This window comes from Amaranthus tricolor, chromosome 10, assembly GCF_026212465.1.
Source record: "Amaranthus tricolor cultivar Red isolate AtriRed21 chromosome 10, ASM2621246v1, whole genome shotgun sequence".
Lineage (NCBI taxonomy): Eukaryota > Viridiplantae > Streptophyta > Magnoliopsida > Caryophyllales > Amaranthaceae > Amaranthus > Amaranthus tricolor.
The window spans coordinates 7,022,682-7,038,696 of record NC_080056.1 but is presented as its reverse complement, the minus strand read 5'-3'; the positions used below and the strand labels follow the sequence as shown (position 1 = coordinate 7,038,696).

The 16,015-nt window shown below is 34.4% G+C and overlaps 3 protein-coding genes across 3 annotated transcripts; 2 read left to right on the top strand and 1 right to left on the bottom strand.

The window, feature by feature from the left end:
• Positions 1-3,576: 3,576 nt before the first annotated feature.
• LOC130825629 (cellulose synthase-like protein D3) lies at positions 3,577-9,348 on the top strand. Its single transcript, XM_057690949.1, has 4 exons — positions 3,577-4,068; positions 4,844-5,742; positions 6,021-6,828; positions 7,410-9,348. Exons 2-4 carry the CDS (start codon positions 4,868-4,870, stop codon positions 9,147-9,149), a joined length of 3,423 nt encoding a protein of 1,140 aa, XP_057546932.1. The 5' UTR covers positions 3,577-4,068; positions 4,844-4,867; the 3' UTR covers positions 9,150-9,348.
• A 130-nt stretch (positions 9,349-9,478) lies between these two features.
• LOC130825630 (FAS1 domain-containing protein SELMODRAFT_448915) lies at positions 9,479-11,188 on the top strand. The gene has a single exon (XM_057690950.1). The coding sequence runs from the start codon at positions 9,967-9,969 to the stop codon at positions 10,654-10,656; it is 690 nt and encodes a 229-aa protein (XP_057546933.1). The 5' UTR covers positions 9,479-9,966; the 3' UTR covers positions 10,657-11,188.
• Positions 11,189-13,286: 2,098 nt separating this feature from the next.
• On the bottom strand, positions 13,287-14,075 carry LOC130824778 (uncharacterized). The gene has a single exon (XM_057689797.1). It carries the CDS (start codon positions 14,073-14,075, stop codon positions 13,287-13,289), a length of 789 nt encoding a protein of 262 aa, XP_057545780.1.
• Between the last annotated feature and the right edge of the window lie 1,940 nt (positions 14,076-16,015).

Sequence of the window (16,015 nt, the reverse complement as noted above, 5' to 3'; positions counted from 1 at the left end):
GGTCAAATATGTCGATTATAAAACTAATAATATTTTGCCAAATACAATATTCTCTTTCCATGTACTTGATACTTTGTGTTATTCTAGACTATTTTGACTTTCAATATTTTTTTATTGCACATAAATAAAAAATATAAATTGTAATATTACTAAAATATGCATCAATATGAGTAAAATAAGATTTTAGTTTGTTATGTTTTTTCTTATACACAAAAGGTAAAAATAATATTTTTGAATTGATAAAAAATAAAAGGAATATTATTGATATAAATAATAGTTACAATGCATTTAAATCAGAAATTATTACTAATATTAAACAATAAATAAAAAACAATGATAAAGAATGAGGTTGAGGATATAACTAATCAAAAAAGAAAAAGGTTGAGGATATAATGGTCCCAAGTTGACAAAGACGAGCAGACATAATTCCCATACTTCACGCCTTAGATCTTGCATTTTTTATTCCTTATTCTTCCTTTTAACTTTTTGCCTTCTATTATTGAAATTTGACTAAAAAATACTCATTTTATTATACTAGTTACATCTTATTTTTATGCAATTTATTGCGTAATTTTGATTATTTTTATTTAAGTTATAGATAACTTAAAATTCTAAAAAATTTAATATTATAAAAATATGCGATTATACGATTTAAAGTTTAAATAAAATTTCATTTTACTATATTTCTTTTTACACTAATCGTAAAATATATAAAATAAGTTTGAAAGATAAAGCATTAATAAGTGAAATGTAATAAGAATTTCAAAACAAAGCAAATATGTTTTTAAAAGGACTTATAATTAATTAATATTAATATTAATATTATTATGAGTTGATTACAGGCAGCTGGAATAAGACGGTGGCACATGAAAGTAAGCATGACCATTGTATGTATTATTTGCTTCTTGATCGTGATTGAGATCGGCCATGCCCATTATTCATTAATTATACTTTGCTTATTGCTTTAATTAATCAATTTATTTATATTTTCTAAGATCTCTAAAATGCACTTCATATTATATGATGGAGTTTCTTCTTTAAGCTTGAGGGTTGTTTGGTGAAATATTTTTCAGCAATTTTAGTATTAAAGTACAAATATATGATTGGGCGGTTATACCATATAATGCTATTGTTCAGTAAATTAATTAGTAAAAATATCTTGTTGTTTTAACTTTTAAAATATATCATTTAGAACAAACTGCTTTTGTTAGACTGTTAAATCACCTTGTTAATTATTGTTAAGGGCTAAACTTGTGTTGTAAGATGCAGGCTTGCGAGTAATTGCAGGATTTCTTCTTTCTGAGGATCCTTCTTGAGTCGAGAGACTTTTTGACCGCATCCTATGAGCAAGATACACTAAATATAATAATAATAATAATAATAATAATAATAATAAGTCACTCAAACTAATGGTTTTTTGTAACAAAATTTCATCTAGTGACTTGACTAACTTACTCCTCAATAATTTCTATGATCCTCAAAGTACAAAGTGTTCACTTGTTTGCTTATATGAACTCTCTAGATCTATTACAACTTTACAAGTAAGAACATTGAATTCAATGTGATGTATGATAGTTTGTTATAATATATTTTGTTCTACTCTCAAAACTTGCAACGTTTGATTAAATTATGTGAGAGGTTTATTGATCAAATATTGCTAGTTAAATATGAGAATATAATAATAATTGATTAAAAAATTTTGAAGAATGAGAGTTTTTTCGGAAAACCACAATCCAATCTAGTATAGAATGATTTTTAATACTTTGCTCTTTCTATTAGTCTACACACTTGCATATTTATAAGACCTAGCCCAACATGCATGGCTCGGCTCGAAGCACATGTGTTTATAAGTAGATTAGCGTTTTTTGACTTTAAAAAATAGATAGTTTTGAGTTAAACAATACTCTCTTTGTTTCATTGAAAAACATTATTTAATTTTAAAGACTTTAATATAACTAAGTTAAATGATATAATTTTAATGGAACAAAAAGATTACTACTATCATTTGGGGTTGGAATTAAGTTTTAAGGGGTATGAGTGCATCCCTAATGGTGGGTAGGGATGGTCATGGGTCCAGGACCCTGTAGGACCCGCCCCAGTCCCGCCCCTTTTATAAGGGTTTGGGTCTTAATTTTTGAGACCCGTCGGATCCTAATGGTGGGGGTATAATACCCACCAAAATTTTCATCTCATAAATTTTTTTGAACTATCTTATGGTTAGAAAAACATTCCTATCCCATTCATGATAAATATATGCAAGATGAGTGTCTATTCGTAAAGGAGAAAAAAAATTTGAATTTTGGTATTATTTTTTATTTAATTTATATGAATCGAAAAATAAGATATAAATTTCATTGAAAAGTCTTTTTAATGGGTTGGGTGAAAATTTCACCCATGGGATGAGTTTTCCCAACATATCATTCCATGAGTATTTTTTGCTCAACATTGGAATAATCATCATGCTTTTTTTGAATTTTAATCACTTGGTGTGCAAAATACTTAGCATTAGGATAGCTTTGAGAAGTTCTTATTTTTTAGTACAATGAATGCGTATTGAATAAAAAAATTTTTAATTATGTGAATGGAATGAGAAAATAATTTAAATGTGTGATTGAAATTAAAAGGTCATGATATGTTTTATGTAAGGAAATGAGAAAAATCACGTAAAAATCCTAAATAAAACATGATGTAAATTGAAAGTGACAAATAAAGTTTATGTCTATATCTATCACTCTATAGTCTATACATGAAGTATTAAACATCTACCTTTTTTGTTTCCATTTGTTCTTTTCATTCATTTTTCTCGCACGTCGGAATGCAAACTTAAAAGTAAAATAAGTTTAATTATATGTTTTCTTAAAATTTGATATTTAGAAAATATATATTGAGACGAATTTATTAGAATCTCACATGAATATGTTTTTTCATATAAATCAATAAGATTTCATATTTAAAATTTGACACTAAAAAATTTATTTGAAAAGAATAAGTAAAAACAGAGGGAGTAAAGTTTTCCAACGTGACATCACCATATTAATTATAGGGCGGTAATTGCTTAGATGTCATTACCAAAATCAAATTGATTATGTGTGATGCTTTTTTTTATTATTTTTTTATTTTTTTATAGTATCTTTATACGTTAAGATATGATTTTAAACTAAATTAAATTAAATATAAAAACAAAGCCATCTAAATTAAATTAAATTCAAATTTCTATATCAAAAACCATGTTATTGAATATACCTTACTCAGCCGTTGTATTCTTTAATAGGACTCAAGTCTTGATTAGGAGTAATTAAGTTCAAGAAGAAAAGACGTTTGTCTTTTTTTACTACAGATTATCATCATATTCAGTGTATCCCGTTCATAAAAAATTATAGTCAGGATCTGGGGAAGAAAAAAAGACGACAGCTTATACCCATAAAGAATAGTACAGTCAAAAAATTCCTCAACTCAAGAAAAATCTTTAAAAAAAAACCTACAACTTACAAATAGAAAAAAAAAATACAAAGAATAACTAAAAATAAAAATATATATAACTGCAATGATTTCTCATGACAACAATAGTTGTTTAAAATTAGGCAAAAAGTATACCACACCACACCTAATATTCAAACAATTGAAAATTTCCATACAAAAAATTGACGCGCTACATAAAACGATGTCGTGCTAATGCGTGTATTCAACCGGCTTTTCTATACTTCCAGTTCACACTCTGCTGTGCTGTTTGAACCATTTTCCCTTTCCGTGTAATCCTTTTTTAACTCAAATTAATCATATTTTTCCATAATTTCTACTTCTACTTGTACATTTTTTTCCTTTTTTCTTTCTAATAACATTAGTTAGTAGTAGTAAAAGTAAAAGATTGAATTTTTAATTTGCTAAATTTTCCATTTTTGTTCTATATAATAAGATTTCAAGTTTTTTGTTCACAAATTACTACCCAATGCTAAAAACCCATCTCAATATCATTGTATTTCTTCAAAATCCATTATTTGAGTAGTATGTTGAGATTCAGGATTTTATACTAAGATTCCACCAAGAGATCTGTTCTTGTTGTTTATATTGGTAAGTTTTTGCATTTTCTTAATTCTCCTGCTTCTTTTGCTCTTCTGGTTTTGAGTTTTGATTTTATTTATAGTTTATGCTTCCTCTAATCTGTTTACTTGTACCTTTAAGTTTTGGGTAGATTCATTTTTCATTTGATTTTGGGTTTTAAGATTTGAAAAAAAGTTACTTTGATTTGATTCTTTTTGGTTTTGATGAATGAATTAATAGTTTGCTCAAAAAAAGTTTGGAACTGTTTGTGGGTTTACTTCAGATTTGTTTTTAAAGTTTCTGAGTATAAGCATATACTTGATTCCCTAAGTAGGAAAAGTACTTGTTAAACTTGACTTTTTCTAGGTTTTATGCTACATTTTAGTGCTGGAAATTCCCCTTTTTTTCTTGGTTTTGCAATGTTACATCATACATGATCCATGGGAAATTGAAAATAGCGAATTGGGGTCGGTTTTAGGCTATTTTTGAATTATTTTGAACACAATTAGAAAAAGCAAATTAACGATTCAATTATGTTACACTATCTATGCAAATAGTGTTAACTTTTACCTAGTGAGAGACTTGATTCTTGCTATAAAGTCTAGTGATCCTTTTCTCTTTTTTCAAGTGTTGATGCTTTTTGACTTGATTTGAATATGGGGTGACCTTATGGAAGTTGAGATCAAGTACTTTTTTAACCCTTTTTAGTGTGATTCAAATGTATTTTTGATGATGGGTTGTTAAATTTGTTAATCAAATTGTAAAAATGTAGAAGTGTAAGTTGATTGATTTGTTGATTTTATAGGATCAAAGATAGGTATCTTAAAAAATGGCATCCAAGTCATTCAAGCAAAGTCGATCGAATCTATCATCGAGCACTGATGCATCCGAGCTGCAACAACTTAGACCTCCCCTTCCCCCGACTGTGACTTTTGCTCGTCGTACTTCATCTGGTCGTTATGTGAATTATTCGAGGGATGATCTTGATAGTGAACTTTCAAGCTCCGAATATGCAGACTATACTGTGCAGATACCCGCCACGCCTGACAACCAGCCAATGCCCGATCCCACTATATCGCAGAGGGTTGAGGAACAATATGTTTCCAGCTCTCTTTTCACAGGAGGATTCAATAGTGTAACAAGGGCCCATCTCTTGGATAAGGTGATTGATTCTGAAGCTAGTCATCCTCAGATGGCGGGGGCCAAAGGATCATCTTGTGCAGTCCATGGATGTGATGGGAATGTGGTGAGTGATGGGAGGGGTAAGGATATTCTTCCTTGCGAATGCGATTTCAAGATTTGTCGAGATTGTTATATCGATGCAATCAAATCCGGAGATTCAGTTTGCCCTGGTTGTAAGGAGCCTTACAAGAGTCCCGACTTGGATGAAGCAACTGGTGGGCCACTCCCACTTCCGTCTCCTCCAGATGGAATGTCGAAAATGGAGAGGAGATTGTCATTGATGAAATCGACAAAGTCGGTGTTAATGAGAAGCCAAACTGCAGAATTCGACCATAATCGCTGGTTGTATGAAACAAAGGGGACTTATGGGTACGGAAATGCGATCTGGCCGAAGGAGGGGGCTCCAAATGATGTTAATAGCAATGATGGGGATATACATGACCCTCAAGAACTGATGAACAAACCATGGAGGCCACTTACTCGGAAACTGAAGATTCCTGCAGCTGTTCTCAGTCCTTATCGGTATAAATCTAATCTTTCTGTTCGTCTATCTTTTGTAATATATGGTTCGTGATCATTGAATGTGACTAAGCTTACTTGTTAGAGTATATAACATATAATGGGACTTCAACCATCAGCTTAAGCTTTTGGTTGAGTTGGTTCCTTGACATTACTAAACTACCGCTCACCTCCTCTTTTATCCAGGCTTGGGACTGGTAGTATCGTTTACAGGCGGAGTTGTTGTATTTCAGACAGTTCTTTCAGGAGTATTTATTTGTCTTGCTGTTAACTTATTGCAGGTTGCTCATATTCGTACGAATGGCAGTTTTGGGCCTATTTCTTGCTTGGAGAGTGAAACATAAAAACGAAGATGCAATATGGCTGTGGGGCATGTCTGTGGTTTGTGAGATTTGGTTTGCCTTTTCATGGCTTCTTGATCAGCTACCGAAACTCTGCCCTATTAATCGTGCGACAGATCTCAATGTCCTGAAAGAGAAGTTTGAGACACCTAGTCCCAACAATCCTACTGGAAGATCTGATCTTCCTGGAATCGATATTTTTGTGTCTACTGCCGATCCAGAGAAAGAGCCCCCTCTCGTAACTGCCAACACTATTCTGTCGATTCTAGCAGCTGACTACCCAGTCGAAAAGCTTTCTTGCTATGTTTCTGATGATGGTGGTGCCCTTCTTACTTTTGAGGCCATGGCTGAAGCTGCTAGCTTTGCCCATATGTGGGTTCCTTTCTGTCGTAAACATAATATCGAGCCAAGGAATCCCGAATCTTACTTTAACCTGAAGAAGGATCCATATAAAAACAAGGTACGTCCAGATTTTGTGAAGGACCGCAGGCGACTAAAGCGAGAATATGATGAATTCAAGGTTCGAATTAATGGTTTGCCCGAGTCAATTCGACGACGATCTGATGCGTACCATGCTAGGGAGGAAATTAAGGCCTTAAAACTTCAGAGACAAAATCCAACTGATGAACCTTTTGAGGTTATCAAAATTCCAAAAGCTACTTGGATGGCTGATGGAACTCATTGGCCCGGTACGTGGAATCATCCTTCTTCCGAACACTCTAGGGGAGATCACGCGGGAATCATACAGGTAAATTTGATAACTTCTTTACGGACAGATCCTTTGCCACAAGTGATTAATTAGGCCATTTTCATCACAATATCCATTCATCTGACATATCCATTACCATTTGAAAATGTGGTATTTAGTGATGGTGGAAAATTTTGAAGAAAAACACATGTTTGAGTGTGAGAGCTCTATTACCATGTGAATGACATAACACATATTATAATTATTAAAACTAAAACTCATTTTCATTATCACCATTTAATACCAAAATAAAACGCCGTGTAAGATGTACATATACGTTTCAAACTTTACGTAAGAGATTTGCTACATGGATTTTGAGGGTAAGCATCATTTATGGCTCTGCATAATATTCTATTATTTCATATTAAATATAAGGATTAAACTGTTGCTAGTTTGATGGACTATGATCCTTTTTGTTATTCTGCATGATTGGCTAGTTTATGAAACTACCACAACTAAAACCAAGCACTGAATTTTGTAAAGTTGGGGGTCTGACTGGTTCTGATTGCTAACCCCTTGAAGTGATTAACTATTGACCAAGGATCAGTTTCGCTGATTTTTGATTTCAATAAATGATGTAGGTTATGCTCAAGCCTCCTAGTGAAGAACCACTTTTTGGTGCTCCGGATGAGTCCAAGCTTCTTGACCTTACAGAAGTCGACATCCGGCTTCCAATGCTGGTATATGTATCTCGTGAGAAGCGCCCTGGCTATGATCACAATAAGAAGGCTGGAGCCATGAATGCTTTGGTGAGAGCATCTGCAATCATGTCCAATGGTCCCTTCATTCTTAATCTGGACTGTGACCATTACATTTACAACTCCCAAGCAATGAGAGAAGGCATGTGTTTCATGATGGACCGTGGTGGGGATCGCATTTGTTATGTTCAGTTCCCTCAAAGGTTTGAGGGTATTGACCCCTCTGATCGGTATGCCAATAATAATACCGTTTTCTTTGATGTTAACATGCGGGCCCTTGATGGGCTTCAGGGCCCAGTATATGTTGGAACTGGTTGCCTTTTCCGAAGGATGGCACTTTATGGCTTTGATCCACCTCGTGCAAAAGACCGTGCTCCTAGTGTCTGGGACTGCTGCTTCCCTCGTCGTAAGAGGCTCGCGGAGGAAAACCGAGCTCTGAGAATGGGTGACTCTGACGACGATGAAATGCCTCTTTCTACATTTCCCAAGAAATTCGGCAACTCTAGGTTCCTCATTGATTCAATCCCGGTAGCAGAGTTTCAAGGACGTCCATTAGCTGATCACCCTGCTGTCAAGAATGGAAGGCCACCTGGTGCACTCACAATTGGTCGAGAGTTGCTTGATGCATCGACAGTCGCTGAAGCAATCAATGCCATCTCTTGCTGGTACGAGGATAAAACCGAATGGGGCGAGCGTGTGGGTTGGATTTATGGTTCTGTGACAGAGGATGTGGTCACTGGTTATAGGATGCACAACAGAGGTTGGAAATCCGTTTACTGTGTCACGAAGCGTGATGCTTTCCGTGGGACCGCCCCTATCAATCTCACTGACCGGCTCCATCAGGTTCTTCGTTGGGCCACAGGATCGGTCGAGATTTTCTTCTCTCGCAATAACGCCCTACTTGCCAGCCCAAAAATGAAGATTCTTCAGAGAATCGCGTACCTTAATGTCGGAATTTATCCCTTCACATCCATCTTTCTAATTGTATACTGCTTCTTACCTGCACTCTCTCTTTTCTCGGGCCAGTTTATAGTACAAACACTCAACGTCACTTTCCTCACCTATTTATTGGTCATTACCGTGACACTTTGTTTACTAGCTGTCCTCGAGATTAAATGGTCGGGCATCGAATTGGAAGAGTGGTGGCGGAACGAACAGTTTTGGCTAATCGGAGGGACAAGTGCACACCTTGCTGCAGTGCTCCAAGGTTTACTGAAAGTCGTTGCTGGTATCGAAATCTCGTTTACTTTGACTTCTAAATCTGCCGGTGATGACAATGATGACGAGTTCGCTGACCTTTACATCGTCAAATGGACATCGTTGATGATTCCGCCTATTCTTATAATGATGGTAAACTTGATAGCAATTGCGGTTGGTTTTAGCCGCACAATATACAGTACTATACCCCAATGGAGTAAGCTGATCGGTGGCGTATTTTTCAGTTTCTGGGTCTTAGCCCATTTATACCCCTTTGCTAAAGGTTTGATGGGAAGAAGAGGAAGAACACCGACAATTGTTTTCGTATGGTCGGGACTTCTCGCAATCACAATATCTCTACTCTGGGTGGCTATTAAACCTCCATCAGATACTGATCAAATCGGAGGCTCGTTCACTTTTCCTTAGAAGGTAAATTTTGGGTTAGATGTAATCTGTTTCTTGCAAATATTTTGTAAATTGCTCCAGAAAAAAATCATTTATCAGTATTGAGCAATGTTACAAAGATTATCTGTGAACTAGAATGGGAATTTTCCCAATATTCTTTCATTTTTGTACCATTTAGTAGAACATTTTTCGAATATGGTTTTGTTGCCTACTGCGTGAATATGGTCTACTTCTGTTGCGCATCCTATTACCGATCGGTTTGACGGTTTCACCGTGAGATGACGTTCTTCATACGTGGGTTGAATAGATTAACTTATACTCTCTCCTATTCACTTCAAATGTCCCATTTGATTTTCCAACACAAATCATCAATCACTCTTATTACGTGTTTTATTTTTATTTATAAGTTAAAACATACTCAAATGGAATCTTGATTCATCTTATTGTAAAGTTTATTAATGTTAACTTTTTATAATTTTTACTCAAGTACATTTAGAGATATTTAAGATTGAAAACGTGCATTGGTAAATGTGTCAAAACCAAATGGGACATTTAAAGTGAATAGGAGAAAATACAATTTTTAGGATATGGACTTGTTGTTTTAAGGTCGTCTCATCGTGAAGCAGTCTTTCACTAGAGTAGCACAGATATTTTAAGTTGCTAAATACTTGACATACGTTTATTGTGAACTTTTGGTTGTTGAACCAGCCCTATTGCATGCTTTAAACTATTTCATTTGATTCTTTTTTCAGTATAGATCTAGATTTCCATTCTAAACACTTCTCCTGCACAAGAAACTTCTTGTTCTAAGATAAACAAACACTGATCATAGCCAACCATGGCCGCTTTTACTGCTCTATCGCTACTTACAATGGCGCTGATACCTTCCGCCATTGCTGTCCATACCCCTATAACAAATCAAACCCTTACTACTGCTATCGAAGAAATGCAAAGAGCTAACTACTTCACATTTGTCATGCTCCTTAACATGGTTCCGACAGACAAAATCCCGAGCAACATCACCTTCTTGATGCCCAACAATCGGTTACTAGCAAAAGCTGTGATACCTGAAAATGAAGTTATCGACTTCTTGCTTAGACACTCTATTTCGGCTCCTTTAAGGTTTGACTATTTACAACGATTCCCATCTGGCTCGATAATTCCTTCATCAAAGCCCGAATTCATGCTTAAGGTCCTTAACAATGGACGAAAAAGGTTTTATCTAAATGGTGTTAAGGTTATTAGCCCTGATATTTGTGTTGCTGGGTCATCAATCAGGTGTCATGGGATAGATGGGGTGTTGCAGGATGTTAACAAAACACCTTCACTGCCTACTACTCCGTTGTCTCCGACATCTGCGCCTGCGTCACTACCTGCTTTCGACTTGGCTCCTGCTGCTACTCCTCAACCCGATGGCTCGATTTTACCCCCTCACAACGCTGGATCGTCTCATTTGGATTTTGGCCAGAGTTTATTATGGTATTTGTTATACTGGGTTTTGTTGTCAATAGTGTGGTTCTATTTATAGTAATTTTAAAGTTGAAACATATGCTGTTATAGCATGTAGAATCGTAGGATCGGAGTATGATTCACTTATCCCTAATACTGTTGATTTGAGTTTCGATTTTTCATTGATTTCATAGTTGTGCTATATTTTTTGCATAATTTATCATATTAAGCAAGCAAATGAATTGCTATATGCACCAATGAGTGGCATTCTTCATATAACAATTTTTAAGTTTACGGGAATTGACATGTTTCGTGAGAGGCGGGTCTTGGGCCATATAAAAAAACTCGAACCCCATTTAGTCGGGTGAATTTGAAGGGCAACGGAGAAGTAGCTATCATTTAGATTAATATTGTTATAACGTGATACTTCAAACTTAAGACCTCTTGCTAACGCGGGCTCTCAAAACTTTAATAAGCTAGTTTATCTCTTAAACTTTCAAGTACATCTCTTACATTATGGAGTATTGTTGATGGACAAATTCTTGGCCAAAAGTTGGTAAACTAATATTGACAAAGAAAAATAAGGTTTAAGAGAAGGATAGAGATAAAAACAAGTTTCACTTAGTAGCGTTGTTTTGTAATTATTAATTTTATATTATTACTTAAATGCTACATACAATAGATAAAAATAATACAAAAACATGTTCAATAATAAAGGAACAAATCAATAAATAATAAAATCAAATTCAAAATACTATTTCATTTGCCCCATTCTGTTTATTACTAAAATTAACATTAGAAACATGTCATTTTTGAAAGACAGAAAAGTAATCGTTAAGATTAAATTCAATAGAAATTCATAAGCAAAATTGATCTTGAAAGAGTTTGAGGTATGACTACGACAAGCTTTTATCAAAGATCAAATTTGAATATGATGAGAATTTAGAGGGAAACTTTATTTAAAAAAAAAAAAAGAAAAAAAAAGGACATGGCAGATTAATTTTAGTTTAATAATTCATATTATCAATTCATTGCAAGATCTGTAAGACGTGTGAAAATCAATGGGAAGTAAACTTAGCATCTATTCAAAAAAACAAGATGCCTTCACATATGGAGGTCATTGAGACGTGCAGTTTAATTTTAAATTTTACTAAAACATATAAAGTCCTTACCTTTCTAGAAATTTAATTTTAGTTTCAAGACTTGTATCAAATGGTTATTCCTTTAACTTCTGAGACTCTAGATTTGATTTAATTGGGTATATCTCTTTCTACTTAATTTGGATAATAATACTCCCACCTATTCCTCTTATGTGTCTCATTTCCTTTTATGGTCAAGTCACGTTAATTGTCCCATTTTCATTTTTAGTATGGTTTTTTTAACCTTTATGCCCTTAGTAGGTTTATGTTATTTTCAATTATACCCCTCATTACCCATACTAATTGATCACCATTTTCATTAATCAAAACATCTTAAACCTAATTAATCTACCCACCCATTAATCATTCCCTCTCTTTTTAACCCTAAACCCTACCCATCCTTATCTCACTCCATGTTTTTGTGTTCTGTCTTGAACCCTAAATCTGGGTTCTTTCTTCATCATCTTCCTCTGCCTCCCTCTCTGTAATCCTCTAATAACCCTAGATTTGGGTTGTGTCTTCTTCCTCTTCTTTTGTACTTTCGTGTTTTTCTATCTCTTCTCATGGAAAATTCCAGTTCGCCTTTGAAATTTCCAGTGAAGAACCCTCAGTCGCCTTTGACCTCACCCCTAAAGAACCCTAACTCGCCATTTAACTCACCCATGAAAAACCCTAACTCGCTTACTTCTATTTATCTGAGAATCCCCAAATCCTCTTACAAATCGCCTACTAAGATTGAGTTGAAGGGGTTCGATGATGAAAATCCTAGATCTGGTCTGAATTCGTTTGAGGAAGAGTCTTTTGATTACTATGATGACTCAACTTCTATTGAGACTGATCCTAAGTGGGGAAGAGAACTTGACTCTGAAGGTGAACCCATTTACACACCTGAGCTTGATATGTATCCTGATCGTGAATATTCTTCCATTGATGCTGTTTTTTCGAATACTAATTGTGAAGAAGAAGATTGGCTAGATAAGCTTGGTCTTTTCTTAAGTGAGTTTCTGTTCGTGTTGGTGCATGTTGATATTGACTGTTGATGATTTTTTATTTAAACATTTTTTGATGCATTTTTTTCCATTGCTCTGTGATCTTTAAGTGAGAGCAATTTTTAACCACCATAAATCGAACAAACGCGGTTTGATTGTTTTCCAATGTTTTAAGCGCAAAGATGTTCGATTTTCACTCAATGATTTCAAAAAAAAATAAACAAGTGTACCTGAGAGTACTGGAACAACCAATTTTTTCATTTATGAATATATGAATACAAATGTTTCATTGAAAACAACATAAATTTTTTAATTTGTTGTTTACATCTGAAACATCCCATGTTTAAGATCCCAAAAATATGTCCAAAATCAAAAGTATTTACACTTGAAACATGTTGATGTGTTGATTACTGTTCTTCATGGACTGCTGGTTTTTGTGCTGTTGTTGCTTAACTTTTTCATGGACTGTTGTGTTGGTTGCTGTTTTGTTGTTCATATGTTGGTTTTTGTGTTGTTGGTTTTGCTTTGATGCTCTCAAAAATAATGATGTTGTGGTTCAAATTGATTGTTGTTGTGTTCTGTTAATTGTACATTCCCATGTCAACATTGCTATTGACTTGCATAGTCCCTTGTTCAATCCCCCCTGCATAACCAATCAATTCCACTAACTGATTCATTTTTTCTGAACTTAGCTTTGTGAATAAATGTTGAAGTGAATCAACAACCAATTGTTTTTCAATATTTAGGTAATCTGGTAAAGTGTCTTCCCTTGCTACCTTTGTTTTGTTCATGTGAGGAATGTGATAGTCAAATCCCCCTTGTCTTTTCATGACCTCTATCATGCATGCTTGTAAAGTGATGAATACAAATCTTAAACATTGTGGACTTAGATTCTGAAATGCATTATTCATAGCCCTAACTAATTGTGTTACATTGTAAGCAGCTTTTTGATATTGCAAAGCTTGAATTGATCTAAAAAAACCTAGATCTAGTACATTCATGTCAGGGGAATTTGGTGGTTGCTGCACTAATTGTATGTAAAACCCATCTTTCATTGCGTCCTCGAAAAATTCTCTGTCATTATGTGCTATATGTAGCTTGGCATTATCTTGTTGAATATAAATGTGCTTTGACAAACCTTGATGCCATTTTGCTCTTATGGTTGGTAACACATTAGTTATAAGCATTGCTCTAATGTGCTCTTTCGTAATTGACTGTATTGGCTTTGTTTCCAACTCCCCCCTCTTCCTGTTCTTGGAGCTTCTTTTTGCTGGTTCCTGTGTAATAAATGGCCATATTCCTATCTTACCATAAAAAAAGACATCACTATTAGTTGTAAATATTGACTTTGCAAGATCACATATGAACATGATTTTGGGAATGAACCTCTTAGACTGACACTCTCTATGTGGTTCTACTTCACCCGGAGCTAGATAATAAGTTTGTGTCTCCTGAGTTAGATAGAAATGTTTTTCATCTATGTGAACAACGTTAGTATATGGCTTAAACTTGAATGAATCATTTTGTTCATCATATTCACATTTAGATAATGCAAAACTTAACCTGTGTAGCTTGTTGTTTTCATTCAAAGTGGGTTTGATTGCGTTTGTGTGCTTTCTTATGACTTTGTTCTTCTTTCAACTACACACCGTTGTTTATGACACCTCCATTTGCTTTGCTAATGTTGAGTAACTTGAGTTCATATTTGATGGCCTTAAACTTTTCTTCATCGAATTGGATTTTGTTTGGTGTTTGTCTGCCCACTCTCTTGCTGTTGAGGTTAATCACTGTGTTATTATTCCCGACTTCATTCAACAAACGTGATTATTTTCTTACACATTTGAAACTCAGTGGCAAGTGCATTGATTGTGTCTAGCACTGGTTTGTCTTTCTTATTTAATGCAAACAACAGCTTCTGCATGATTTGGGTTCTTTGTTAAGTACTTAGATTTTTTAAATGAACCATTTTTTTAGATGGGTGTGTAATTAATGAATTGTATTTGGAGTATTTATTGCTTCTGTTTTACATGTAATTCATTTTTTGGCGCCTAATTGTAATTGATGGAAGTTTTAGGCATTCCCATTTTCATGTTGATGTGTGTTTTGATAATTTTGGGTTTTAATTGGCGTCAGACATGATTTTGGTTTTCTTTCATTGGCGGCAATTTCTGATTTCCTTGTTTTTAGACATTGTAATTTGGGTTTTAAAATGAATTTGGGTAATGTGATGAATTTTTTTAAATTGAAAATTTAGTTGTTTACAATTCAGTGGCTATTTATGAAATTATTAATGCGTCATTTTTGGTAATTTGAAAAATTTGAAGTCAATGATCGCAAAAAAATCCGCACTCACATGATTAGTAACGACTGCAACTACACCGAAGCTGTCGACGAATTGAGAAGGCTATCTGAGATACCGTAACTGATGTATTTAATTTTCTTTAGTAGTGGGACAAATTTATGTAATTTCCAAAAATTATTGTACTTGTAGGACTTATTTATGTACTTTCAGAGTTAAATAGACGATCGATGTAATTTTGGTCTTGAACTGAAAAAAAAGTTCAGACTTTTGGTGCCAAAAAATCAGCTTTTAAATTGGGCTACAAATTACTTGAAATTGGTGGGAGTCATTAATTCCTTAATTCTTACATTAAAAATCAATAATACCATTCTTTTTCCTACCCTTAGGGTCCCATTTTGACTCTCCTTAAAATTCGTGAAAAATTAAATGGGACTCCTAAGAGGAATAGGAGGCTGTAATAAACATACTTCTATGCACATACATGAAAATTTTGGTACTAACTACTAACGAATGTGTTGTGAATGAAGAGTTCTCTACATTTTGGCATCGAAGACTGGGACATATTTCTATCGAGAGAATTAAAAGTTTAGCAAGTGACAGGGTACTTGATACTCTGGATTTTTCTAACGTTGAGACTTGTATCGGTTGCATTACGGGTAAGCAGACTAACAACACCAAAAAAAGTGCCAATAGGTGCTCAAAATTATTGGATAGCATATATATAGACATTTATAATGCAAACATTGATGCATAACTTATTAAGTACTTCCATCTCTTTAATTGCTCACTATACATGTATCTGTCAAGGAATCAACTCAACTAAAAGCTTAAGCTAATGATTGAGGCCCCAAGATATGTTATATACTCTAACACGCCCCTTACACGAGAGCCCATTGGTAATGGACTAGAAGTGTGGATGCGCATATGCGCTGAATATTCCACTTTAACTGAGGGGTGGTTGAGATTCGAACCCGTGACCTCTTGTCATGTTGGCTCTGATACCATATC